Source organism: Dermacentor variabilis, chromosome 6, assembly GCF_050947875.1.
Source record: "Dermacentor variabilis isolate Ectoservices chromosome 6, ASM5094787v1, whole genome shotgun sequence".
Lineage (NCBI taxonomy): Eukaryota > Metazoa > Arthropoda > Arachnida > Ixodida > Ixodidae > Dermacentor > Dermacentor variabilis.
The window spans coordinates 118,471,328-118,498,246 of NC_134573.1; the positions used below are offsets into that span (position 1 = coordinate 118,471,328).

Sequence of the window (26,919 nt, forward strand, 5' to 3'; positions counted from 1 at the left end):
TGGGCCGTCCAGCAGGTCTCGGCGGCTCTTGAAAGACAAAGGCCGAGCGAAACCGACGGAACGTTGCCCCACAGGGCGACCAACCGCGGGAGTAACACGCGCTGGAGTTGAGTAGAGACCACCCGCTGAGAAGACGTCAGGGCCCGCGTCACGGCGCCATTTAGTCATGGTGTCGTTCTGCAGGCGACTACATGAAGTTGTCTCTCTCTCTCTCTCTCTTCTGTAGGCAAAATGAAGGCACACTGCAAACCGTAGCAGTGGGAAATGGCGTAGCAATGTAGAAATTTATTGAGTGGTGGTGCTGAAGACATGCACCTCCGCTTTAATGTAAACGAAACAGGCAAGTAACGTTTGCAAATGCGCTATTAAAATTGAACTCGCTGCAAAGTGCTACCTCTGAGAGAAATATGACTAGAGACCAGCTAGCGATGTAGGTGGAACAGCCATGTATACCTGGAACTTCTAATTATGCAACACTCGGTATATGCCAAAGTGTGACCCAAGGTGTGACCTCGTCACTACAAGCCTTTTGCACAGTAAAACAGTAAGCAGGTGGAGGTAGTAAATGGCATTTATACAAACTCATTCACAGCAATTGTAAATCTATACAACAAACGTCAATTTTGCAAGCTTGTGTGGCAAAAATAAATGAACGCATTAAGAAGATCATGTGAGATGATGAAAACATCTATAGCACCATACAAGTCCAGTAAATGATGGAACAATGTGCTCAAGGTCAAAAGAGTAACTGAAATTACAAGAAAGAATCAATGATTTGCAGTAATCAACCATAATGTTGCCACCTTTGCCAAGACAAAAAAAAGAAAAAGAAAGCAGCACCAGAAAGAGGGGGAGGAGGGGGGGTTGTAAAAAAGTACTGCAAGCACCCTGTGATAAAAGTCTGATGACAGTAAAATGGAAACAAAATAAAGTGGCAGTATGCCAAGCAGATACATGATTGAAGTTTACTGGCTTTACATAAAGTTTTGTGTACTTAAAAATCTTCATGCTACAGTTGTTGCAAATGGTTTTTACTTGTAAGACCATATTAGTAGCTTACAGACAAACCAGCAACATGTACAAGCCTAGATGATAAAATAAGTGATGCTTTAAGGCATGAGGGAAAACTTACGGAATGAATTCGCTTGCAGCAATTCAGTTGTGTGCCATGAATCAATGCTTGACAGAATGCTAGCAACACCACTTTAAACGTGCTGATTTGGAGAGAACTACGAAATGTTGTGCCTATGAAAGGCCCAAACTGGCAGGTGGCACCATAAGGATAAAGACTATCTGTGCCAGTCAGGTGGCAACCCTAACCATCACTATTTTCTTGGATGGACATCTACATGTGCATATTTTGAGAAATCTGCATGACAAGGAACAAAAAAGGCATACACCAAGTATAATAACAAGAGGCACTGAATGTATGCAAAATGTCTCACTAAATGAAGAAGCTGACGACAAGTAGGAAAAATAGCTGCACTTTGTCCAATATTCTCCTGCAGTAAGTTTGCTTTCTCTTTTCTTTTTCTTCCTTCTTTCTTTCTTTTTTTCTTTTTACAAATGACCATGTAAAGAAAAGTCTCGTAAGCATGAACACTGTCATAAGAACATTTACAATGTAAGAACATTGCCATCAGCAGCAGGGAGATTGAATAAAGGTAAAGTCATTTTACAGACTGAATAAAGGTAGTCATTTTACCTTAGCACCTTCCAAATTAGTATGTTAAGTACAATAAATAACCATGCAATACACTTAACCATCTTTAATAAGGGAACATAGCAATTTCATGTGGAACTTGGTTGCCAGCCATTAATTTTACTGTACTGAAATTGTTGCTAACACTACAAAACAGCAGGCCCTGGGGCTGGCAGATAAAACAGCCCTATTCGTCCTATTCAATTTCATGCTTATCAGCTGCTCCACCAAATAATGGTTAACATAGGCAGGGTAATGCATAAGTCAGCAACTGACCGGTTAAAGGAATTTCAATTTCCAACAGGCACCCAATCACTTCATTATTTTAGCTGACACCCTGGTTTCATTTGAACAACAGAAAATTCATTCAGAGAGCTGAGAGACCAAACAATCCGACATGCCTGATGCAGTGGGAGACAAGTTTGTCTTTGGATGGCTAGCATTTGGCTTTGCTGTTGTGGCACCTATCTTGCTTGGAAGCAGACAAGTGAAAAATGGCAGCAGGTTCTTCCCAGCAGTCATAGGTAAAACAGACTACAAGCGCTGAGACTTCGGAGTACCATACTGTTCAAGTGACAAATTGGACCAAGAGGTTATATATATCATTACAACTCTACCAAAACATTTGAAAGTGGAAGGTCACTTCGTAATTTTAACATGAAAATCTAGAGTAAGCCTAATGTTTTGTTCTTAGAGCAAATTTTTTTATGTTCACAGAGCTTAGTTTTTTGTAACAGAGACACTACTCAATTAAGTAGCCGTTTTTCAGGGTTGCAAGAGTGTACCAATGTAATATATTAAGAACAAAGGTCTACTCGATTCAGTCAAGTTTCTCTGACCTTTTCACGGTGCACTGCACCTAGGTGCTCGATACCCCAAGGTGCAGAGTGCACCCTGCACACCCGCGCTCGGTTAAACGGGGTGCAAGGCAAGGTGCCGCCCCGGTGTAGCGCATCCTCGAAACTTGCAGCGAGCGGGTGCAGCCCGACGCACCATAACTGGAACCCCCTGCACCTTTTCGTTTGTGGTGCCGTGCACCTTTTTCAGAATAAAAAAAACCTTAAATAAGACTATTTGGATAACTGAAACATGAACGAAGGATATGTGGCTAGCTGATGGAGATTGAGCATGGGCACTGTTTTATAGTGAAGGCAACATTCAAGACTGCTTTCACTGCCAGAATGTCATCTACCAGTGCTAGTTTCCCAGAAAATAGAAATGACAGCAATTTTGAAACGCTGCTAGTCAGAGATGCCTTTACGGTGTCTTGGCTCTCGAAGGAAGATGCCAGTCCGAAGCCACTACATCCCACAATTCCCATGCATACCACAGAATGGCAGTGCCGGCTTTTTCCTCTATGCACTAAGGAACTCCGTGGTGGTAGGGATAGGGTCAAGAAATTGTGGTACCAGTTGTGAATTGGCGTTCACTGCTGCAGTAGAACCGGCCGCTCAGAAAAGCCAACGATAGTTCGGCACTCTTGCCTCCGGCTTAGGCACAATGCTTCCAGAGTTATCTATATACAAAATGAAATGAACAATGACCTAGGTTGTTAACGAGGGAATCGGCAAAAGCAAGTTCTGTGATCCTTCCTGTAGTACTTAAGGTCGGCTGCCGCCACCTTTAGTCAATGCTTGGCTGATGACTGAATAGAGCGACGATTCCTCTCAAGAGTCAGCGAAGCACGCATTGATCTAGAGGCTGTTAACAATCTTTCTATTGTAGGTAAATATATGTACTCTGAGTTGATACTGATACCTTCAACGTTTTTGTGCTTCAGAGGTTCGGTATTAGATGACGTGAGAGACATAGAAGGTGAGATCAAAGCCAGGATAATGTAACAATTTAATGTTGATGGCTATTAGGTATTTTTTTGTTATTCGTCAGTTGTCCGAGTGTCACTCAACCAGCATTATCAATGGGATCCGCCGGCTAAGAATGGTGAATAGTAGGAATTAAATGGGATACAGCAAAAGGAATCTTTATATTATACCAGCCAAGATTATACAAGTGTAAATTGAAGTTATCATTTCGGCTTGGGCAGAGTGGTTTCGAACCTGGCTGCTTGGATCCAAAGGATTGGAGTGTGAACATTGCATTTTTTTTCAGTGGTTTAAATATGTCATAATTGAAACCAACTAGCCCAGCTTTCTGCCTTAACTATGACTGGAGTGACCAGTCACAGACAACATGGTTCAACTCGATAGCGCATTGAAAGCGTGGCACCACAATGCATCGTGCTTCTCTGTAAAATTGGGATGCCACAGCGGCAAGGCTGACGGGATGTCGCGATGTTCAGTAGCAAGAGGCCAACGAGCCCTTGCGAGGTAAAAAAATGCAACCTATCGGTTTCACGCAGCATTCTTGAGCACAGTTTAATGCACCATGTATTTATGGAGCTGATGCAAATCTCCTCAGCAGCAGCTCTGGCGCAGTTCAAGTTGGAACAGCTGTTTTGAATGCCTGAGTGCAGCTGCCACAAGTCTACGCTACAGTTTGACCTTGGTACAGTAGACACAGACAAAACAAAATATTGGATGCAATGAGGTAAATGTAACGTCTTTCTTGCCGATATCCCCATGCCACGAACACGTGCTTATAATGGATATAGGAAATCACAACGGTATTTTCATGTCGGATGCGATTTCATTGTAACAAGGCTTGGCTGCACAAGCAATGGGTTAACGCAGAAGCGGGGAACAATGGTGATGATACAAACAAGTGTGAAAGTGCAACAAGCAAACAAGTTAGGTGGTCATGTAGCTTGCACTGCATCTCTGTCCTGCGTGTTCAGTCCCATCATTTGCAGTAGATGCCACCAGGTTTTGACATACTGCCCAGCTGTGGGTCATTCTTCCAAGCTTTGCTGACGAGGTGTTGCGGCGAGATTGAACATTTCTTGCACCACCGTCGGTGCTGGCATCAGGACGATGAGGAACCGGAGGAGGACGCAGTGTGGCGCAGCATGTTTTGGTAGTGCATGCTCTCGATGGCGGTCAGAGGCCGGGCGTCCTCGTGCACTCGCTGTATGGACAGCACCCCGGGCTGCCTCCTCTTGGGGACGGGACCCACGACGGGTGGCTTGCGAGTGTGTGGCGCGTATCCGATGCCGAGGCGGGTACCAAAGTTGAAGTCCCCCACGTTGCTCCCCGACGGATGCTGCAGCTCCGCCAGGTTGGAGGAGAAAGAAGAGGATGCGGCTGCTGCCACTGTTCCTGAGGCAGACTGCTCTTGGCTCTTGCGTGCCTCGGCTTCTTCACCGCATGCGTCGTCATCATCAATGTCCGGCACAATTTGGAGGGGCTTTCCACTAGCGGCCAGAGAATTCCTGTCAAAACAGAAGACACTACTAAGTCCGTGCACGTGTTCAAGTTAGACATCGCTGCATAACTGTTTTACAGGGATAAGCATACGTGATCTGCTCGAACAGAGCAAACTGCATTGTCTAGTACTGCCTGAATAATCCAGACAATGTAAGACAGTTGAAGCGACAGTGATGGCAGACATAGCTGGAGTGATAAATCATGTTTCCAAAACATTGTTCCATGCTTCTCTAAGCTCCCGTGCATCCACCATGGGCTGCACCAGTAATATAAGAGGCCCTACTTTACTGGACACCACTGCTCATACTGGATACTGCTCACCATGCCGTGCACATAGGTCAACACTACTATGAAACGCTTTTTACAACTGGTAACTGACACATATATTGCACTGCAATGATTGCACAAGTACAGCCTCTTTAAACCTACTAGGGTTGCAGTCTAGGTACCTAACTCGTCACTTATACTCTGCTATCTGTACAGTAGGCGAGGTCAAATGCGGGAAAATGGGGAACTCACTCCAGGTTCTAAGAACACAGTCAAACTTCCAAGTCACTCAAATCTACTTCTTGTTTTTGCTTAAGCCTGTATCAAGGCAGAGAATGCAGCTTCCATGGGAAACCGAAACAAAAATCAAGCAGGCAGGCGATGCCGAAATACGATGCCACGAGAGTGAAACATGAAGCTCACTTTGCAATGCCTGCAGCAGACAACAGCGGTGCGTTTGGTTCGCTTCCAAAGGCACTATGCAACACACGCTGTGAAACAGGTAGATGAAAATGCTTATTGCAATAGGGTTGGCCGCGATAACTGTGAATGTGACTTGCGACAACCTGTGAGATTTACTGGTGGCAAAAGAGGAAACTTAGTGCGTGCCGGCATTTGCACATGACATAGGCGGTCGAGCACTGTGGGGTAGCTACCATGACGGGCGTCTACTGCTTTCGATTGCAAGCACTTCACGTCTTCTCTTGTTCACATGTGATCTAGCAACTGCAAAATGTATCATACATTGCAGTTTGGCACCATTCTGAACATTGCTGTCGAAGGATCATGCTTTGCAGGAACGCATTAACCAGTAAAAAAGAAACACCACTCTATTGGGTCATTTTTCATGTTATCGATCGCGAACGTTGACACCGGGAAATTGTACGAAACAGATTTGTATCAACGAGGTTCTACTGTATAGCTATATTTGGTTTGGGACACTTAAAGGGCCCCTCACCAGGTCTGGTCATTTTGAGCTGACAAGCGCAGAGCATACTATGCCATTTTATACCGTCTTCCAGCGCATGATCATGCTCTGAGAGCCGCTTGTTCTGCCTCAGTATTCGTGTACAGTAGAACTCCGCTGTTACGCTCCTCACTGCTGCGTTTTCCCGGCTGCTACGTCGTTTTAATCCGGTTCCGGCATAGCTTCCATAGGATCCAATGTATAAGGAACCCCGCTGTTACGTAGTAGCTGTGAAAACGTTCCCGCATGATGCGTTGCAACCCGAACCCGCCTGGGCTGAAGTAGGCAACGCGCTTTAACCGCCATTTTGGCTTTTGACGAGTTTTGACCGGGCTTGACCGGGCTTGGCTATGGAACTGGCTGCAAGAAGCCGCACGCCAGTTTGAGAGGCCGCCACTAGGTGGCCATTCATGAAAAATGCTCTCACTATCACCACTGTGATTACAGTCACCGCATGGTTTGTTGGACAGGTCGACTCATGGAGGAAGGAAACTCAGGAGAGGCCCTGACGTCACTCTTTGTGAAGCTACAGCTAAAGAGAAGCCGTAAGTTGGCGATGCTCATGGCGTTGCTCCGCCTATTGGGCCAGCTCTCCTCTCTTTTTTCCATTTCTTGCGAAACCACGCGGACGCTACACGGGGCAAGTGGTGAGAGCGTCTTGCTTGGCAGTGGAGCCCGCCTACTGAAATCAATGGTTCGTGGCACTGAAATATTTCTATCTCGGCTATTAATGAGCCGATCTGAAAATTTTTTCAGCAGAACGCTCTCTAGAGGACACATAACAACTTCCAGCGTGTAACCCAAATTTGCTATGGAGCCTGGTGAGGAGCCCTTTAAACAATATTGCTGGGACCCGAATTTTTATGCTTTTGCTGTATTCACCCTAAGTACGAGCTACAAACATACCCCTTCATGCATCTGTCCACTAGTGCATGCACAGTTTATATTGTGATGCCACCAGCTTCAATAAACCACTTGGTAGTGCGCACTCGAACTCTTTAATATGGCATCTTGTGTGAATGCTCCTCTTATTATGTACGTATTGAATTTCATCAATTGTATGCCTTATCAACCAGTTCAGTACTAATCGATATTACCTGCAATTTTTTGTGGGATACGTAAAAGAAATTAACATCATAGTACACATCTTTACATTGCGATATGTATTCTCTTGTATTTGAACTGTGCCCCTTACACTGTTATTTGGCACTATGCTGTATTCACTTCCTTTTAGTTGACGTGTGAATCAACAACCAACACCTTTGTATGTAGTTACTGTTGTTCGTTTTTTATTCCTGCTATGCTAGGATTTCCTTTATATTTTTTTGTAACAGACCTTTAACTAGCCTTCGGCTACAGGTCCGGCAAGTGATTGTTACTTGTGCATAATAACCTGCAAAAAAATAAAACTAAAAAAAAAAAAACTTTGCATAGTCCGTGTCCAAGAGATAACATGAACCAACCAGGATGTCCTGGTTGAAAGGAACGATGCATGCGTGCCTCAGGCAGACGGGGATAGACGAAAGCAGACGAGAGAAATAAGAGAGATTAGTTCCAGTTAATGCAATATACAGCGCACAGTATTCATAAGAAAGGACTAATCACTGAAGGGACAGTGCGCTGCTGTGAAGCCTGCTGTCTCAACATGTCCTGCAAGATTAAACGTACCACATGGCCAACGTGCTTGCGATGGACTCTAGCACCTCGTCGGCCTTCATCCTTTGCTTCGGGTTCAGGACGAGCAGCTTGTGAATGACCATCCGTGTGTTCTCCGAAAGAGGGGATTCCCTGCACAGGCAAGTAGCGGGGACAGATGTGTCAAACGCTGTACTGTCAGATGGCACAGAGGGCAGCTGCTTGCAACAGTCCAAGCACATATGCTCAACTGCAAAAGTTTGCAGGTCACAGATTCTGAGAAAAAGCTGAATATCTCTGCATCCTCTGAACACAGCCTGGCACTCTGATTTCCAACTTATACTTGGCAGTCCAGTATATGTGAACATCGTGTTGAACAGTTTTACTGGCTCGTGGTCCATGAACACTTATGGCATGGGAATATTGTCACCCACCCAAGGGTAGCACTAAGCCACAAAGGAAACCCAGCATCCATAAACTTTTACGGCCTAGTGTGTGTGCTGCAGTCCTTTCTTGAGGGGACGTCTGCCTGGTAACCAAAGCAATACACATGAAACTATACCCTTCAGTTTTATCGGATAGGAACAGCTGATGCGACACCATAGGCAGACATCTACGAGTCAGGAATAACCTGCAGGCATTCATGTCATACCTTGGCTGTAAGTGATTTATTTAGTTATTTATAAACTTATTGCCTCATTTATTTATTTTACTCTCAGGACCAGAGGCATTATAGAGGGGAGTGGTACATATATGTAAAAACAAACTAATACAGGCTATGACAGATTCCTTTTAACACAATATTAGCTAAACTAATATACAAAGGCAGGAATGACTAACACAGAACAAAATGGTTAACAAGTTAAAACAAATGTGGATACAGACTTCTTTATTAGTTACCTGGTCATACAGTATCTAGAGCAATGTGAAAGTCGGAGCGACTAACAGTTGATCTGACCGATTCAAAAAGGTGGCTCCAGACCTGTGAAGTTCACGGTATGAATGATTAAGAGCGTGTTTGCATTACACACACTACATGATTGCTGACCTTTGGGCATAATCGAAACGAGGTGAAATGTATGTCAGAGGAAGAATAAGGCAGAATATGTAACAGGTGGGTGTCCCCTATAATAGTGGACACTGACATTTATAAGGCATTTGGCTAGCATGAACATTTGCACTTTGATATTCCATACTAAAATGCATTTGAGCTGTTTATATCAACTGTGGCAAGTTGAATTTCTGCATTGAAAGAGAGAAAGAAGAACACTGAATAATTAGACACAGTTAAATTAATGATCACGCCCCTTAGTCCAGAGGCTTGAGGGTCGTTTGCATCATTGTTGATTTTGTGCAAGCGCCCAAAGTACTGTTGGGTTTCAGATAAGTGCAGCCTGAGCCAGCCACTCAGAGAAGGGAGGTAAGCTGAGTTAGGTTTTGGAAGGAAGTGATGGAAGTTGGGATACACATTTTCATGGAATGCATGTTGTATTGGAGCGTCCGTTGCAGTATTTGCATTTTGATGGGGTGTCAATTACCAGTTTTCATATAAAATGAATATAACTCGAAGAAGCGCGAAGAAATGAGGACAAGAACAAGAAAACAATCACAAATAGGATGCACGCTGACTGCCAACTGAACTTTATGCAAGAAAACACCAGCCATTTATAAACTGTAAAAAAAACCCCCAAAAAACCAAGAACTATCAGAATTGACAGGCATGCATACAAGGGCAGTGAATGTACAGACGTTTATCCAGTTATTGTTGTCCCCTTGTTTACCCAGTTAGTGCTGCTACTACATGTAGAATGGTTCCTGGCTAATGTTAAAAAAGGTGTTCGACTGGGCTTGCCTAATAAACCTGCATTGAGAACCTGCTCAGTGCCAAACGGCCGTGGCCGTCAACTGTTGCACAGACACCTTTGTACTCAAGTGCTCACAACAGCCTGAATTCGGAATGCAAACACGCATATTTTAATATATGTACTTGCCATCTGGTGTCACACCAGTCTTAGCTTTTTTTTTTTTTGCTCGTTAAGTAAAAGAAATGTTTGTTGGTTGTGCTGCCACTTTAGCGCAGACGAATCATGGTCAAAGCTGCGATGGCAACAATATGTGAACGCTAACTGTGGTCACTGCAAGTGATATTATATGTTAATAAAATGTGATCATACGGCCTTGCCAGTACATGCTGACAAGAATATGCTACCACTGTGGTCAGTTCTGCATTGAAGCTGCACCAATTGACTTCCTGGCTCCTCACAAAAAGAAAAACAATGCAACAAACTGAAGAGCACCAGAAATGAAAGGGAAAACCAGGAAAGCCGGAATAACAAACACAGAAGCAAAAGTACACTTCTACAGAAAACACAGCTAGTAATCTTCCGTGCAGTGCAAAGTCCATACCTTGCCTCTCAGCATACATAAATTAATATTGTCATGCTCGTTTCGTGCTAATAACCATAAGAAATATTGGTTCTGTAGCTGCTGTCGCGATACGTCAGCACCAAACTGGAGTCCGAGCCATTTCTCCTTTGTTCTAATGCGTAGTACAGGCACACCTAACAGTACTGTTCATTTAGCCAAGCTTTATTTCTGGACTTTGTAAACAGCCCCTACAGAAAGCAGCAGGCAGCGTGTGCCTTGAAAAATGACACTCACTTGGGCAGGGTGAATTCAGCAGCCTTAATTTTCCTAAACAGTTCCTGCGGGTTGGAGTCGTAGAAGGGGAACTGTCCGTAAAGCATGGTGAACAGCACCACGCCCAGCGCCCACATGTCACTCGGCTTGCCCAGGTAGGGCTTTCCTGTAAGGCACAGACGCAAGGCACAAGGGGTCACCAAATTTTTCTTATAGGGGGCCATGACACCAAGTTTTCCAGCAAGAATTATGCATTGCATGTTAAACCACGCATGTCTTAGAGCAAGCTAGCAAAATTTGAGCGCGAGCAGTGAGGTAGAAAACTTGTATAAGTGAATTTTTTTTTTATCGCAGTTGAACCGTACAGCAGCCTGGCAACACTAACTGGCGACGAGATGAAATCGCACCCCCAGCAACGACTCTTGTGGAGTAAAGAATACTGGAGGCCGTGCATTTGTGTACAGTAAATGCTGGAAGAGATTGCAGCAGCCTTTAGATTGCAGCAGATATACATCAAGATCTCCATGTATCGTTTCATTTTCACCTGTGTGTCTCAGTGCGAGATAGTTTGTGCAGGTGATCACTGGATTGTGTTGCTTTTACACCATGAGTGAAATAATTGCGGGCACAATTCAATAGTGAAGCCCTAGCTGCACGGTCGGGTGCCGCAGTGTGCAAAGCAAGATGTCCAATGTGGTTTCATACTGTTCAGAGCGGACAGCCCAACGGCGGCCCTACACTTTGCGACATCACACAAGCAATGCAAAAATTATGGTCACTGTCAGTGCACATCAGGCTTCAAGGCAGCGACTTCAAATTGAAATTTCGAGTTAAAATGCGTGCAGAAAGTCTAGTTTCTCTTTTTGTTTGTGTAACCATATTGGCCCCACTAACCTCATTTACAATGGTAAGCCGAGAATAACTGGAGGACTATATCACAGCCCTTTTTTTCAGCTCGTAGCCTTCAAGAGCTCTGAAGCACTCGGGCGGCATGCTTTACATTTGGCTGGATGTTTTGGAGCATTGCTCTTGCAGAGACAGCCCTCGGAGGCAACTTCACCTTTGACCTAGGAATGCAACAGAGATCTAGAAGAGGTCTGGTTATGTGGTTCCTACAGCTTTCGTTGTAGGCGTGGCATCTGCTTCGGCAGGTGCGCGCTCTTGGTTCGCCATGTATGTTTACAACAGAGGAAGCGCTGACATGTTGCTGCTACTGGCCTCCGATTGCTCTATTGAGCAGCTGTACGTTTGGTTCGGACACACTTTCTCGGACTCTAATCTAGAGCAGGCACTGCATTGTTGCAATCCGAGTTGGAGCGCGGTAGGAACCAGTCATAGTGTGCTACTACCAAGTGCGGCTTTCCTTCACAGCCCTGAATATTTTGCCGCAATGAATGGTGCTTGTGTTGAGATTCCCTTTTCTTCGTCCTCGTCTAGTTAGTGCTGCTGCTTGTAAAATATGAAGTTCTCTTTTTTGTTGTTCTTGACAGTAATCGTTTACACTCTAATTGCTGAAGAATGCTGACAATTTCAAAACACAAGTAACATGAAATGAAATATTCCATACAACTCCTGCCCTTAAAGTATCGTACTTGCATGATTCTAGCGTGCCACCGATTGTAATGCGCAGTTACATTACCAGCCAAAAAAAGAAACTTAGTGCCAATTTTGTGTATATCGATAACAAAACCTTATGGCGGTGTGGTTACTACCTGGCACTGAACTTCTTTTTTTTCAGTTAAAATCAGTTTCATTTTTGATTTTGAGTAAAATTAGTTAAGATTGTAATGCGCATGCACATTTGAACACACCTTTTATTTAAAAAAGGTGCACGTTAAAATCATGCAAGTACTGTAATCATGTTAGCATTATTCATGCATTTAGCATATTAAAGCAAAGGATGTCGAAGTGCCCTTCGACATCGTCCGATTTTAAGATCTCCAAGGCCCGCAATGCCTTCGAACAAGACTTATCACTAAGAAAACGAATCCCTACGAGTGTCGAAGACATAAGCAAGCTCTTAGAACAATGCCTCTCAAGCACCTATATTTGGTTCAAAGGAGAGTTCTTCAAGCAGACCACTCGGACCACGATTGGCGCCTCCATTTCTGTTACGGTTACCGCACTCACAACGGAGCACATCATGGAGCGGGCGCTGGGCTCTATCGAACCACAACCAAGGATGTTTGGCCGTTACTTTGATGACTACTTCCGAGTAGTAAAAACTGCAGCAATCGGCAGCGTTCTCTTTTATATAAATTCTACTGAACCATCCATACAGTTTGCAGTCGAGCTTGAAGGCCAGCTCACATCCAACCCTGGACGTAGTCGTAAAATGAAATAATTCGGAACTTCAATTCTCCGTCTAAAGAAAGCCGATCCACAGTGGAAGACGCACTAATTTTAACTCCTATCACCAGACTGACCACAAAGCCTCTGCAGTAAAAACTATAATCGACAGATCGGAAAGGCTCTGTTCATCATCGGCACCAGCACAGTGAAAAGAAGAAAGAAATGTTCTCAATGAGCTCATCAAGAATGGCTACACTAAGCGCTCTATCTGCCCTGCTATCCGTTGAAAGAAAAATGAAAGCACATGCGTGGCAGCGGGCCCCCTCCACAGCGATGCCACCGCGTCTGTTTAACCTATTTGAAAGGCGTGAGCGAGACTCTGACATGCATTCTACACAAAAAGGGTGTCGTCTCCCACAAATCTTTTTCTACACTCGGATGCTTTCTTACAGGCCAAAAGGACAGTTCACAAGACATAGGAGATTGTTTGCAAGATCCCCTGCTCCAACTGTGATCATTCTTACATCGGCGAGATGAAAAAATATTCCGAAGCACCTACGCCAACACACGAACGACCCTGGAAATTTTTATTGAGAGCGCAGCGTGGTTGCCGAGCACTCGGAAGCTCACGACCACAGAATTGGCCCCATCACTGCGGTCATCTTATAAGTGGACAAAATCCTTCAAGATGCCTTTTTTTTAAAATCGAATCATGGCATGTACAATGAACAAGAAGAAATTTCACCCTCTCATTAGGGGCCCACCCACATTTGTAAGCTGAAGGACTTCGCGGTTTCACAGCCCGACTGGAACGCGGATGAAAGAAAGTTTAAAAGCAGCACTACCGGTACTACCAACCTATCCTTGAAGAAGCCAGCCTGGCTTTGAAACATCGGCAACAGTAAAATTAAAATCTTTTCATTGGTGTTAGACTCAGTTCTATTAAACAGTTATTCGCAGCCAGACAGAGATCTGTGGAATGCTCACCTTTGAAAGAAATGTGTTCAACATAAGCATTCAACAGAGAAAATTAATTGGTGCCTGAAGGGAATACAGTAGAACCTCTGTTACGTTTCTTAGGGGACCATGGAAAAACAACCCATGATCTGTAAAAACTTAACATCCAATAACAATTTTGTGGGGCCATGAAACCTCGTCAATGAGGTTTCACTGTATACACCAAGCATGCACTGATGCAAGAAGTGACAGCGCATTCAAGCTTTGTGGGTGGTCACAACACAAACCCCCCATGCATACAAGCGTACAACGATGGAGTCTCACCCACCACTAAGCACGTCAGGGCTGATGTAGGCGGGACTTCCACGTTGGTCCTTGAGAAGGTCATTTTCGTTGATCAGGTGCTTGCCCAGGCAAAAGTTTGTGATGGTGACCTTCCGTTTCCGCTTGTCAAAAACCATGTTGCCCAGCTTGAGGTCCCGGTGCACTATGTTCAGCTGCAAAAGGATGTAGGTGGCCAAAAAAACAGTCAGTAATCGCATACTGCAATTCTCTGTCCCAAATTTCAGACAAAAAAACAAAAAGTAGGTGGCTCAAAATTTCACCAACTGGTCGTGCACACGTGTAATCACGTAATCACATGTAATCATCAAACATCTTCATATTCAGCTATAGAAATTTTCTTTTAATGTGTTCGCATGCTCAGGGTACCTGACGCACTTTCCGGGGCTGTATATACAGGGTGGCAATTTTTAACTTTTATGAACGTTTAAAAAATAGCCTGCTGCAGATAACATAATTCTATTCCTTGAGCTGGATTATCCAGAGAGGCAGACATTACTTGTACGATAAACTGAAACACATATTCAACTAATTAACAAAAATCTACAAATTATCTTTTGAATTATTTACTTTATGGCACATATTGCAATTTACGAATTGTAGACGATGAGTTTGAAAGGCATAACCACATCAAATGAATTTCCAGAATGACGCCAGTTTGGATTGGAGATATGCACTATCAAACTTGCCCTAAAAATGCACTGTTGTTGCGCTTAATTAAAAAAAAAAAACGCTATTTTATGCATTGAACCACAAAAGTAACTGGAACGCCCATGTATTTCATTCCACACTCTGGGAAATACCTTAAAACTGGTGTCATCCTGAAAATTAATTTCAAGTGGATACACCTTGCAAGCTCACCAGCTACAATTTGTAAATTGCAATATGTGCCATAAAGTAATTGAGATGTCAATTATTAGAATATGTGTTTAGATTTCTCATGCTAGTAATGAACGCCTCTTCGAATAATCCATCTTAAGGATAAGAATTATGCTATTTGCCACAGGTGATATTTAACTATTGAACTGAAGGTGTGCACCGTTGCAGATGGATGCTGCCATGACTGCACAGCTGCTGCTGGATGGCGTAACTGAATTTCAATTCTACTTGGACATTACAAAGCAAGAGTAGCCAGGACATTAAGAGGACACCCTTATGATGTCAGAGGGCCGCAAAGAGTGTAAGAGAAAATTTCTCGCAGGAATGGACCTGACATGATTGTTGCATCCATGCAACAGGCTGTGCACTAAGTGCAGACCGGTGCGACCAGTCGTGCGTGTGGAACGCATGCGGCAATACTCATGGCAGTATCCTCAGATTCACCGAAAAGACAAGATGAAAGAGTAGATGCAGGGCAAGACTGATTCAACAACTGCTTTTTGCGAATGATGGCAATTCTCGATCAGCTGCTGGGAGAGAAGTTGACTTGTTACACATACTAGTTAGCAACTAACAGTTACTCTACAGACTCACACTCTAATGCCAGGTTTGAGAGAATACTATTCTTGCATGCACGGTTCACAAACTCGCCGAGAGTTGCTCAAACCAGAAAGGCAAGGCGACACTGTAGGGAGGACACTTGGCATGTCTGTCTTCCCGGCACGATTCTTGTGTCTTGCGACATTTGGCTTTTCTCCGCATCGCACAGGTGATGGAAGGAACCAGTGTGATAGTTACGCAGTTACGAGGAGCCATGAGGGGACCGACCTTGTGCAGGGCCGAGACAATGCGCACAATATCCTGGAAGATGAAGAGGGCCTCTCGCTCCTGCAGGCGTTTCTCACGGATGACATAGTGCTGCAGGTTGACCAGGTCGGCCGTATCTGTGCCAAAGTCATGCCTGCAGAGGCAGTCGAGCACAAGGCACAGGCGCTGCTGCTGGCGCCCTGTGTACACCAGGCCGTCTGCAGTCTCGCGCATCTCCCAAGCACGATCCTGGGGCAGCGCGGAAGGCACAACTGTTACGGCCTGAACAGCAACTCGGTAAATAAGCTCAACGAAAAAGAAATTGCCGAGTGTCTGCTGTGGGTCTTTGCTCTTGTGACGTGCTCTTTATTGCTATTCTATGAACTGCTCTTGTACTCTCGTTAACAAGTTATTTATGCTTCTTTTTTTCTTTTTGTTTTCATTTTGTCCTGGATGAAAAAAAACTTACTACAGAAAATACAATTTAACCTGTCTGGTGCCAATAGCTTTTGTTTTACATTGTTCCTGCAATATGTTTTGCTATTGTACTGACACGTGTACTTGTTTATCTTCATCCGCTGATTACTTTTCAGTGGCTAACAAATGTTAAATGTTAACGCTCTGTGCAAGACATGCCTGTATGATTTCGAATTTACTTGAAAGTTATCGTTGATTCTATCTGTTGTGTATGCTCCCACTGAACTTTGTGTTATCTGATTGCATGCGCGACATGAAACGTGCAGTAGCTTCTGGAAGGCAAGCAGGCGACAGCGATTATGCTGGAACTTTAAAAAATTAAATTATGGGTTTTAACATGCCAAAACCACTTTCTGATTATGATGCACGCCGTAGTGGAGGACTCCGGAAATTTCGACCACCTGGGGTTCTATAATGTGTACCTAAATCTAAGTACACGGGTGTTTTCGCATTTCGCCCCCATCGAAATGCGGCTGCCGTGGCCGAGATTCGATCCCGCGACCTCGTGCTCAGCAGCCCAACACCATAGCATGCGGGAACTTTCAATGGCTGATATATAAAAGCTGACGCGTTCGACCCACACATCAGATTCCGACGATCGCCCACTGTGTTCGCCACTATCGTTGTGCTTTGAGTGTAAATTGCTTTTGTGGGCATAGGTTCACCCAATAAAGAGTTCGTAGTTAAGTTATTCACAGTTTTGCTTCTGTGTTGTTCTCCGTCACTACTATGTGACAACTGGTGGAGGTGCTTGTGCGTTCATGTACCAGATGCCCCTGCAAAGCGACGACCCAAGCCTGCAACTCGAAGACCCCACCAACTTCGCCACGGAGCATCAAGCAAGCTGCAGGCTACAAAACCTGCCTTCGGAGCACGGACTTCTACCTGAGATGACCAAAAAGACTGTGGCCAATTGAACAATCCCAATGGCAGCCCCAGGAGCCCCATTGTGCTGCAACAACCCTGGGAGACACAGACCTTCCTGAATCATCCTTTGAAGACCCGGGAAACTGACTGGAAACATACGAAAGGGTCGCTGCATTCAATAACTGGAACTCTAACGACAAGTGGCGGTATGTGTTCTACACCTTAGAAGACACCGCCAAGGCATGGTTTGAGAACTGGGAATCGACCCTGACAACATGGGAGCTGTTCCGTAATGACTTCCTGTAGACCTTCATGAGCGCCCTGCGCAAAGATCGAGCCCAAACTCAGCTGGAAACCTACATGCAGCTGCTCAACGACAACATAGCAATCTTCGCCAAGGAGATGACGTGCCTGTTCTGCCACGCTGACCCGGATTTGCCTGAGAAGAAAAAAATTTGGTTCCTTAGACATGGAGTAAAGCAAGAACTCTTTGCCCAACTCATTGCTAACCCCCCCAAGACCATAGGACGAATGCTCAACAGCAGTCACACACACACTTCTATGCAACTGTTACGTACGGCAATGCCAATCTAAGAAGTTCAGCTTTGTCCTTGTCAGCAACAGGGACGGCATGCTGGCAAAGCTGTGATTACATAGAAGTGTGTGACTATAACTGCTGAATATAATTGAGCAGGTACCTTTCGGCTGTTGAGGACAACATTTTGTTGAAATAAATTCAGTTATAAGTCCAGTGCCCTATCAACTTAGTCTTTGCTTTCCTTTCAGTTTTCTTTGCCTGTTTGCTATTTTGCTTGCTGGCACTCCCCTGCTCAGAACCATGCACGAACTTGGCCAACAAGCTACTTTCATAAATGCACAAAATATGAGGGGTGATATACAGTATATGTTAAACAGTATTCGTCACAGTTATAACTATTGGTTGTAAAGTCATCAGGGCTTCCTTGGTATTTTATGGCATGTCAAAATAGAAGCTGCGCAGAATGTCTGCTCCTGGTGAAGTTCTTCTCTGTACTGTCATGCAGGCTGGTTAACAGGCAAAGAGAAATTCAAGGCCACAATTTTCTCATTGGGTCAAGATGTGCCTGCCAAGAAAAAAGTAAAAATCAGTGACAATGGACAAGTGCATGCAACGGTCCGCAGTCAGCGATGTGGCTTGCCATTAGGCCCCTTTTATAAGGCACCAATATACCGTAAAACCTAGAGAGAGCCCACCTAAAATCGAGAGAAAATCGAGTGAAAATATGAGGTAGGCTAACCTTCAGTGCACCTACAGGAACTACCACATGTTATTTTATAAAACTAGAAAATATTTCCAAGAACAGGGGTGGGTTATCTTTCGGCTATCTTTCTGGACTCATTTCAATCACTCAGGATGCTTACACTAAGTCTAAGTAAACAAGCATTTCTTTCGTTGCGCATCAATCAGAGTGCAACCAGGAAATGAACTCATGATCTCATGCCCAGCAGCAGAACGCCATAGCCAGTGAGCCAATGTGGCGGGTAAGGAAAAAACAAACAAACAAACAAAGAAAAAACGCCACAAGAAAAGAACACGAGGCAATGCACTCGTGTGCACGGCTCTGAAGTCTATAGCAGGCATCCCCCACCTTCTGTGGCTGTGCCCTGGTAGACAGGATATTGGGCACAAACTGCTCAGAGAAACCTAACTAAAGCTGAATGTTCCAGGGGACTAAACCTTTTGGATAACAGACAACAAATGTGGCAACTCAGTGCTGAAGTACCTGCATCACACAGGGCTGCATGCATCTATTTGATGCACCTTTCATTAAGTTTTACTACATATGCCTTGAGGCAAATTCCCCAAATAAACAAATACAGATAAATGAAGAAATAAGACAGCTGATTAGCTAGTACTGCAAACTTGCCTTAAATATTCCATGGTGGTGTACAACTCCGTCTTGATCGTGAAGCATGGAAAGCAACGAATACTCTGTGTGCAGTAGCATTTTCCCTTGGCGATCCTCCTGGGTCTCTTCCTCAGGGCTTCGAATGATGAGAACCTGGAAAAAAAAAAAAAAAAAAAAAAAAAACTTCAAGTACAGTCACACTCGGTGGCATGCCATGCACAAAATAACAGTGTAAGCAGAAACTCCACGACCTGACAGCTTCCGCAATTTCCAAAGAGGCTTTAATGGTCTGTGCATGAATACTGCGATTTGAAAATGAAATCGAATGCATAATCCGAAACGCCTCCCACAGTTCTGAGTGAACCCATAGTGCAGTCTCAGCAATACAGTTGAATCTTGATATGAACACGGAAATAACAAATTAAATTATAGGATATCATGGAGTAAAATGTTTCTCGCAGCATGTTAACAAATATACGCTTATAACGAATTTAGATACAACAAAGGTATTTCCATGCGAGGTGCGATTTCGTTACTAAAGGGTTCGGCTGTAGCTCTGGCATCTCATGAGATCTGTACCCAATACAGTTAAACCTCGATATAATGAAGTCTGTAAAACTGGCAACTTGCTTCGTTATATAGAAATTTATTTCTACTGAAATTTGACCTTTTATGCAATTAAGTACAACTGCAGATCAATTTTTCTTACATGGAAAGGGGGTCGCAGAATTTTTCAAATTATCGGGCAATCGAAAAAAAAGCAAGTTTGAATGAGACAACAATTAATTTTGATAAATGTAAGAGTCGGCGACGAATGATACGGTTTCATGCCACACACTTCGATGATATCATCTCGGCGGTACAAATTAAGCGAAGCCAGCCACGGTTTCATGTGCACTCCACCCTCGTGACTAATAGTGTCGCCCGCACTGGCATGACAGCATCAGGAAAAGCGCTGACAGCGGGGAGTGAATGCTTCGTCTGCCTCTCACTCCAACAGGTCACTGAAACTCAACATTACGTAACCTCCACTACTAAACGTACGGTATGACAGCTTGCATGGTGCCACGCCGTCTCGGCATGCCCACTTTTTGCGCATGTGGCAGATTACCTCTAAAGCAGTGTGCGCAGCTATGTATGTGCTCAGCCGCGCTTACAGTCATGCCCAGCCGCGGACGAGACGTGCATCGGAAATTGGAACGCGTGCCAACTTATTCCCTACTCTCCCCTCTTTCTTTCTGCTCACGCGGGAAGCCACCATCTTTCTTGTCTCACCCTTGCACACATACACTCATACCTAAAGCACACAGTCTGCGGGGTGTGACAGGAACTTATCGCATTAGGACTTTATGCAGGACATGACGTGGCTCTACTTCGGCGGTCGCTCTTGTCGTGCAGAGCTCGATTTGAGACGTGCGTTTGCAAGCAGCTGCTTGTAATACAATCATTTGGCTATCTGCGTCCGCGGAAGTATCCGTTTATTGTATCCGCCTTTCTATGTGGCGGCACTGAAATTTTGTTATATTGAAATCGCATACAAACACACTTCGTTATATTGAGGTTCTAAATACATGGTGTTCAATGGACAATAGGTTATGAAAAGTTAGATACTTTGTTATATTAAGAATTTTGTTATATTGAAGTTCGTTATATCGAGGTTTAACTGTAGCAGTAATAAAACACAGGCAATTAATGTGAGATCACCTCACGATGACTTAGTGATTATCTGTGTGAACCTTATGACACAATTGTCCCCCGTATGGCAAAAAATTCCCTATGCTCAATGTCTGCTGCACCATTTTCAGCTGCTTTATGCTGTCCTAAGCGGCTGATCTCAATTGCAACCATCCCCCCATATTGTTTTTGAACCAGGAAACAAACCATTACATCTAGTTGCAGAGAAAATCCGCTTCTCAAAACTTTAGTTCTCTGAGCACTTGTTTATTGTGCCCTGGCTACTCTTTCATTTAGGACGGCATGCTAGATCGCCTCGCAAACGTAAAAGTGCACCACACTCAAACCATTAGAACGCTTAGTCATAGCGTTCTAATTCAAGCGTAGTCTTAGCTTTCGTATATAGTACTAAGATAGGTTTCCTTGTTTCTGTACCCCCTCATTCTTCTTTCCATCTCTGTCTCTTTCCCTTTCCTCTCAAGTGGCTGTTCAGAAGTCAACCTCAAGGCTAGACAGTTAAAATGCGGTCAGCAGTCCCTTCCTCTATCTTCTTCCAATAAGCAACCGCTAATAAAAACAGCCTCTAATATGGGACTAAATGCCAAACATTTTTCCAACTATAAAGAAACTGAACTTACCACGATAACTTAGTGGCTATGATGTTGCGCTGCTGAGATCAAGGTCGCAGGTTTGATACCGGCCACAGTGACCACATTTCGATGGGTACAAAATGCAAAAATGTTGTCATCTTATATTTAGGTGCACATTAAAGCACCAACGTAGTCAAGATTATTCCAAGGTCCCCAACTACAATGTACATTATAATTAGATCAGTGTTCTGGCACATAAGACCCAAGAATTAATTATTTTTCTTAAACGAAACCAAGAAGGGGGCAAAAGGATATAAAGTAGTCTATGCCAATCTATGGGAAGTATTCAAGGCAGGGGTAATCAAGTGGTTCAAGAACATGGGGAAGTCAGCAGCAAACAATGTCCTTAAGCTCTGCCTACTATTCTGTGCCCTGAGGAGGCCATTAGACAGCTTTGAGGAGTGGCATCTGCTATGTTCCTTAAGTATTGAATGTGAACATATCTGCACAATGCATTTCATATCTTCAGATCTCTGTTGCTCACAACATGAAACACACACGCTTGATTCATGGATTTGAAGCATGTGTGTGCATGGCCTAGCTAGCCCAATAGTGTTCCATTATAAACTATATATGTCAAGCACACTTGATAAGTCCAAGTGCTCAGCCATGCCAGCCAGTTTGCGAGCAACACAGTACACAGACTTGCGTCTTGATAAGATCGCCTCACAAACATTTGAGTGCATTCTCTTGGCACTCCTAGTCAACAAATCTCAAATTTAGGAGCCACTGCTAGCCGTCACAGATACAGTCTGAATCCAGCACTCCGCCACTCCAGAAAAGTGTGTCCATATCTGTACACACTCCATTAATAGCAATTCATCATCATCATCAGCCTGTTTTATGTGCACTGCAGGACAAAGGCCCCTTCCTGCGATCTCCAATTACCTCTGTCCTGCACTAACTGATTCCAACTAGTGCCCGTGAATTTCCTAATTTCATCGCTCCACCTAGTACTCGACTGCATTTCCCTTCTCTTGGTAGCTATTCTGTAACCCTAATGGTCCAACGGTTACCTAACCAGCGCATTACATGACCTGCCCAGCTCCACTTTTTTCTCTTCATGTCAGTTATAATATTGTCTATACCCGTTTGCTCTCTGATCCAAACCACTGTCTTATTATTACTGTCTCTTAAAGTTATGCTTAGCATTCTTCGTTCCATCACTCTTTGTGCGGTCCTTAACTTCTCAAGCTTCTCTGTGAGTCTCCAAGCCTCTGCCCCACATGTCAGCACTGGCAAAATGCACTGATTGTACACCTTCCTTTTCAATGATAATTGTAAGCTTGCATTCAGGAGCTGACCATGTCTGCCGTATGCGATCCAACCCATTTTTATTCTTCTATGAATTTCCTTCTCATGATCAGGGTTCCCCGTCATTATTTGACCTACGTAAGCATACTCCTTCACAGACTCTAGAGGCTGACTGGCGACCTTGAACTCTTGTTCCCTTGCCCTGCTATTAATCATTATCTTTGTCTTCTGCACATTAATCTGTATATTTACAACTGCATATTTGTCTATACGCAAATGCTATTAACAATTGTGGTGACTGAGATGCGCCCTGTTGTCTCGATGCAGGCACTCGCCTATTATGCTGTCCCTGCACCTCTCTTTTTCTCACTCGTGGAGGGGTGATAGAGTGACAGCCAGGCTGCCACTCACCTGTCGCTTCACCACTGGAATGGCAACAGGGCAGTTTCCACTAACTCTCTGCTGTCAGGAATAGCACCCGCGACTGCTGAACACAGCAGTGCAACCGGTAGTACGAAATTTCAGAATAAAGAACAAAAAGTGTCGAATTCATATTCTAGTTTTAAATATTTGTATACATGCTATGATTCACTGAAGCAACAAAGGGTTACTACCTTAATGGTGTAAAAATCATCAGTGCCTTCCTTCTTGGCCAAGCACTGTGTAATGCTGCACACCGGAGACGTGCCCAACTTTGGACCTGGGATGATAACAGAGCAGTCAGTGAGTGACAGCAGAACATGAGTAAACAGACTAACACACAAGATAAAAATTGGATAATAGAAATTTTGTGCAGGAGTGGACACCTCGTTGTGGGATAAATTCTGGTATAATAATGGAGTGAACATAATTAGATAGCATGCACAGTGCTGAACTCCACACCAGGATGTATACACGAATCGTTAGGTCTATCCTTCCTTTTTTTGAACCGCAGGATGGATAAAAAAAATCCACAAAGCTGAAAGAAATCGTATGGTATGAAACACTGACTACAAAAATACGTGTGATCTCAACCTGGCAAAGCCATGTTACAAGGTGAAAACAAAACAAGTTTCTCAGCACAGAATCACCAAATTTAAATCTGCAAATAAACTAAACCTGCACCCAGTTCCTTGAAAAGTGAAAGCACACTAACAACCGGAGGTATTGGAAGGGCTTAGCAGCTTGGAATGTGGGCGTGTTAGTACTAAGGGACGAGAGGGTCTGACCAGTTGCCTGCCGTTGAGCTATGTGACAGTGTTTGCAGAGATTATTACCGCAATGTTTAGAACAGGACAAGAGCAAACACTTCCTTGCACCTACTCGATCTTCTTCTCACACCACTGAAAAAAACAAAAAACAAAAAAAAACTCTAAGTTGCTGAAAGGTAGCAATACTTTTGAACCAAATGTGGCTTGTCGTAGCCGATGTACTTGCGCCTAATATTATATAGTAGGCTGACGTGGTCATGTTCAAACAAGAGATTATCTTCAGCGCTACACGTGAAGGCGAGGGTTCCGTCGCGAAAGTGTTGGGTGCTGTTCCTCGTGGATCAAATGCGTGAGGAAAGTGGAGGCGATCGCCTTTGCTGCTTGATATCTTTGACGACGTAAACTTAATGCTACTGCCACTTACTTATTTTGACGATGATCGGTTGTTATAGCGAAAAGGGCCAAAGTGCAACTGCACGTTTCGTAGGGTACTATGACAGTTCATGCTTGTGAAATAGACTGTATAAACTACGCATAAGCTGCGGGCGCTCATAAAGTTAACGCTAGCATCAGCGGCTTCTCCCGCACCGAGCTTTCCAAGACATTTCTCGCATCGATATGTTGAGCTGATATGAGGCTAGGGTTAAGTATTAGACCCGCAATCGTTGTTTCTTGCACTTTTCGTCTCGCTGCGTCGTTGCACATCCACGTGAGCAAACGGCTACTTACCGAGCAAGTATGGACCCGCCTTCCTGACTCCATTAAGCTTTACGGGGCTGCCTTCTTTCGGGCACTCATCGCTCTGGCAGTCCCTGCTCGTCGAAGGATCGGCGTGGTCGTGTTTGGCGCTTTCCATGTTCGCGTGTGCAAGAGAAAGCACACACTTATGCGTCACTAACGTTGGGCGGCCACTAGGAAGTAAAATCGGCGGCGCATATCGGCCGAGTGCTCTCTATCAACCAATAGACCAACGACTTTTCCGATGCAAGGACTCCTTTCTGTGCGAAGAAAACTAACACATCGGCGACAAGCCGATCTAGGTGGGAAAAAACTCGCCTACAAACTGGGAACTACTGCAAACAAACATAGCAGACATCATAACCAAGTCATAACGCTGCCACCATGGAAGTTAGCTTCGCAGAAAACTCTGGCGCCGTAACCGTCTTATAATCGTTAATCAGCCTCAAACAAACCATGAAAGCTTTAAGTAAACAAAAAAAATATTATTTCTTAGCGTTACAAATTATTACATTGTCATTACTAGTTATATTTAAATATATTTTTCTTTTCTGCGCGGCACCTATGATGGCATCCGTGAACGTTTGTTTGAAGCGGCAGAATTGGTGTGCCAATGGTTGGTGCGTACTAATTTTATTTGCAAAGTAGTCATGAGCAGTCTCGCACAATACGATGCTTAGGTAAGTGTCTTTCTTCTAAATCTACTGTGCTAGAATTAATAAATGTTTGCCTGGCATCAATCATTCTCTCACAAATGTCGTTTGTTATGCTTAGGCGTCAGTCGGCAGAGTCGACGGGGAGGGGGTTGGGCTTTGTGGTTAAAGTTCGTTCGCGTCTTTCTGAATGTGTAGTAATCTTACCGTTTTCTTTTCTTAACCTACAGAAACGTTGCCGTGAACAGTGCACCATCGGTTACACCGCATCACAAGTGACTCAAAGTTTTCTTGCAAGCCGGGGAACAAGAAAGGCCATGGAATCCGGTAAGTTTTCAAAAGTCCAGTTCAAATCTGCCAAGTTTACCGAAAGCCACATTCCTGCGGTCCTTATCATACCACCTGTAACAAGTGTTACTGTTCTGTTGTGAAGTTGGCATTTAGCTATACTGGCGCTTATTTTTCATTTTTCCTTTATGTATAAATGCATACGGAACCCGCTTTTCCTCGCTGAGGTAGTAAAAGGCTGTTTCCTAGCTACCATTTGTGATATCGCAGTACCAAACCTAGCTTGAGATAATTTTGTTCAATACTTTCAGTAGATACATAAAGTAAGCGCATTTCCATTTCGGTTGCGGTAATTGGGAGTAACTTATAATAGTAGTAGTGCCTTTGGGAAGTGGTTATTGTCGCCTAAAATAACTCATTGCAGCGGGACCTCTGTAATGTCAATTCACATGGCGAAGCATTTTCTGAGCGCACTTTCGAAACTTCCGAATGCCGGCGCTCAATAGTGCGTTGTATATTTCAGCCACCTTAAAAGATGCCGAAAACGCCGCTTCAAAAACGACACAATGGATGAAGCCTAACGATATCCTCAAGCTTCGCAAGGCTGGCAGGCGTCGTCTGCAGCCCAGAGCTCTGCAACCAGTTAGCGTGAACGCCATCAGCACTACAAGTCTTCCCCTGAAGCGTGAATGCAGCCTCAACCCGTTCCGGTAACGTGCCTTTTTTAAAACTTTACTGACGTGACATTTTTTACTTTACCTTTCTGTCATAATACGGGTACCGCAATGCGCACTTTTGATCGCGATCAGGCCCCATATGGATCGAATTTCTCGGTCGCGATTGGTCCCTTTGCGCACGCCACGTGGGGGAGCCAATCGCGGTCGAAAATTTCTATCCGGATCAGGCATGATCGCGATCGGAAGTAGTCGTGCAACATCGATATCAGTCTCTAGTGGCCCCTTTCTGTAAGTGACCACCTAATGGACATGTCCATTTCGTTCGCTGCTGATTGACTGGAGGCGCCTGTCCCCTTCTGATACATACATCAGAATTCCAGCAGCAGGCGAAATAGAAATGTCCACTAGGTGGACACTTACAGAATAACCCCCCTGACCATGGTAGCTGCATTTCGATGGGTGCAAAAGGCGAAAACACTCATGTACTGTGCATTGGGTCAAAATTTATCTGGAGTTCTTCACTATGGTGTGCTTTTCATAATTAGATTGTGGTTTTGGCATTGAGAACTCCAGTTTGTTAGGCGCAACCACTCAATGTCAGGTTTCCTCGCAAGTTTCTTCTTAATTTCTTTTTTTAAAGCAGGACCGTCTTGTCTTTTCTGCTACAGAATCCAAGGTTTTTAGCTGCACCTCTATGTAATGCCCTGCTGTCTCCAGCCTTGCGTTTGAACTCTGTATAAATTCATACATA

At 44.2% G+C, this 26,919-nt stretch overlaps 2 protein-coding genes across 3 annotated transcripts in view; one reads left to right on the forward strand and one right to left on the reverse strand.

Moving 5' to 3' along the window:
• Positions 1 to 553: 553 nt before the first annotated feature.
• On the reverse strand, positions 554 to 24,950 carry LOC142585110 (serine/threonine-protein kinase 40-like). The gene is made up of 8 exons (XM_075695628.1): positions 24,542 to 24,950; positions 23,237 to 23,322; positions 19,063 to 19,197; positions 15,833 to 16,060; positions 14,112 to 14,280; positions 10,556 to 10,700; positions 7,928 to 8,047; positions 554 to 5,030 (listed from the first exon to the last, which is right to left on the reverse strand). Exons 1-8 carry the CDS (start codon positions 24,666 to 24,668, stop codon positions 4,625 to 4,627), a joined length of 1,416 nt encoding a protein of 471 aa, XP_075551743.1. The 5' UTR covers positions 24,669 to 24,950; the 3' UTR covers positions 554 to 4,624.
• Positions 24,951 to 25,116: 166 nt separating this feature from the next.
• hd (humpty dumpty) overlaps positions 25,117 to 26,919 on the forward strand; it is a 34,747-nt gene continuing 32,944 nt past the window's right edge. Inside the window, exons 1-3 of one of the 2 annotated variants that reach the window (XM_075695630.1) lie at positions 25,117 to 25,170; positions 25,434 to 25,530; positions 26,015 to 26,201. In XM_075695630.1, the coding sequence (XP_075551745.1) occupies positions 25,521 to 25,530; positions 26,015 to 26,201 (197 nt within the window). In that variant the 5' untranslated portion in view covers positions 25,117 to 25,170; positions 25,434 to 25,520. Of the gene's footprint in view, positions 25,231 to 25,433; positions 25,531 to 26,014; positions 26,202 to 26,919 lie in introns of both variants that reach the window. The other variant, XM_075695629.1, reaches the window with a different exon arrangement.

Excerpts from the sequence above, each read along its gene's own strand:
- LOC142585110 (XM_075695628.1), bottom strand. The coding sequence starts at position 24,668 with ATGGAAAGCGCCAAACACGACCACGCCGATCCTTCGACGAGCAGGGAC. Across the intron at positions 14,281-15,832 it reads TTGTCTCGGCCCTGCACAAG|CTGAACATAGTGCACCGGGA; the intron begins GTCGGTCCCCTC and ends ATCCTTTTGCAG. Across the intron at positions 10,701-14,111 it reads CAGCCCTGACGTGCTTAGTG|GAAAGCCCTACCTGGGCAAG; the intron begins GTGGGTGAGACT and ends TGTGCCTTACAG.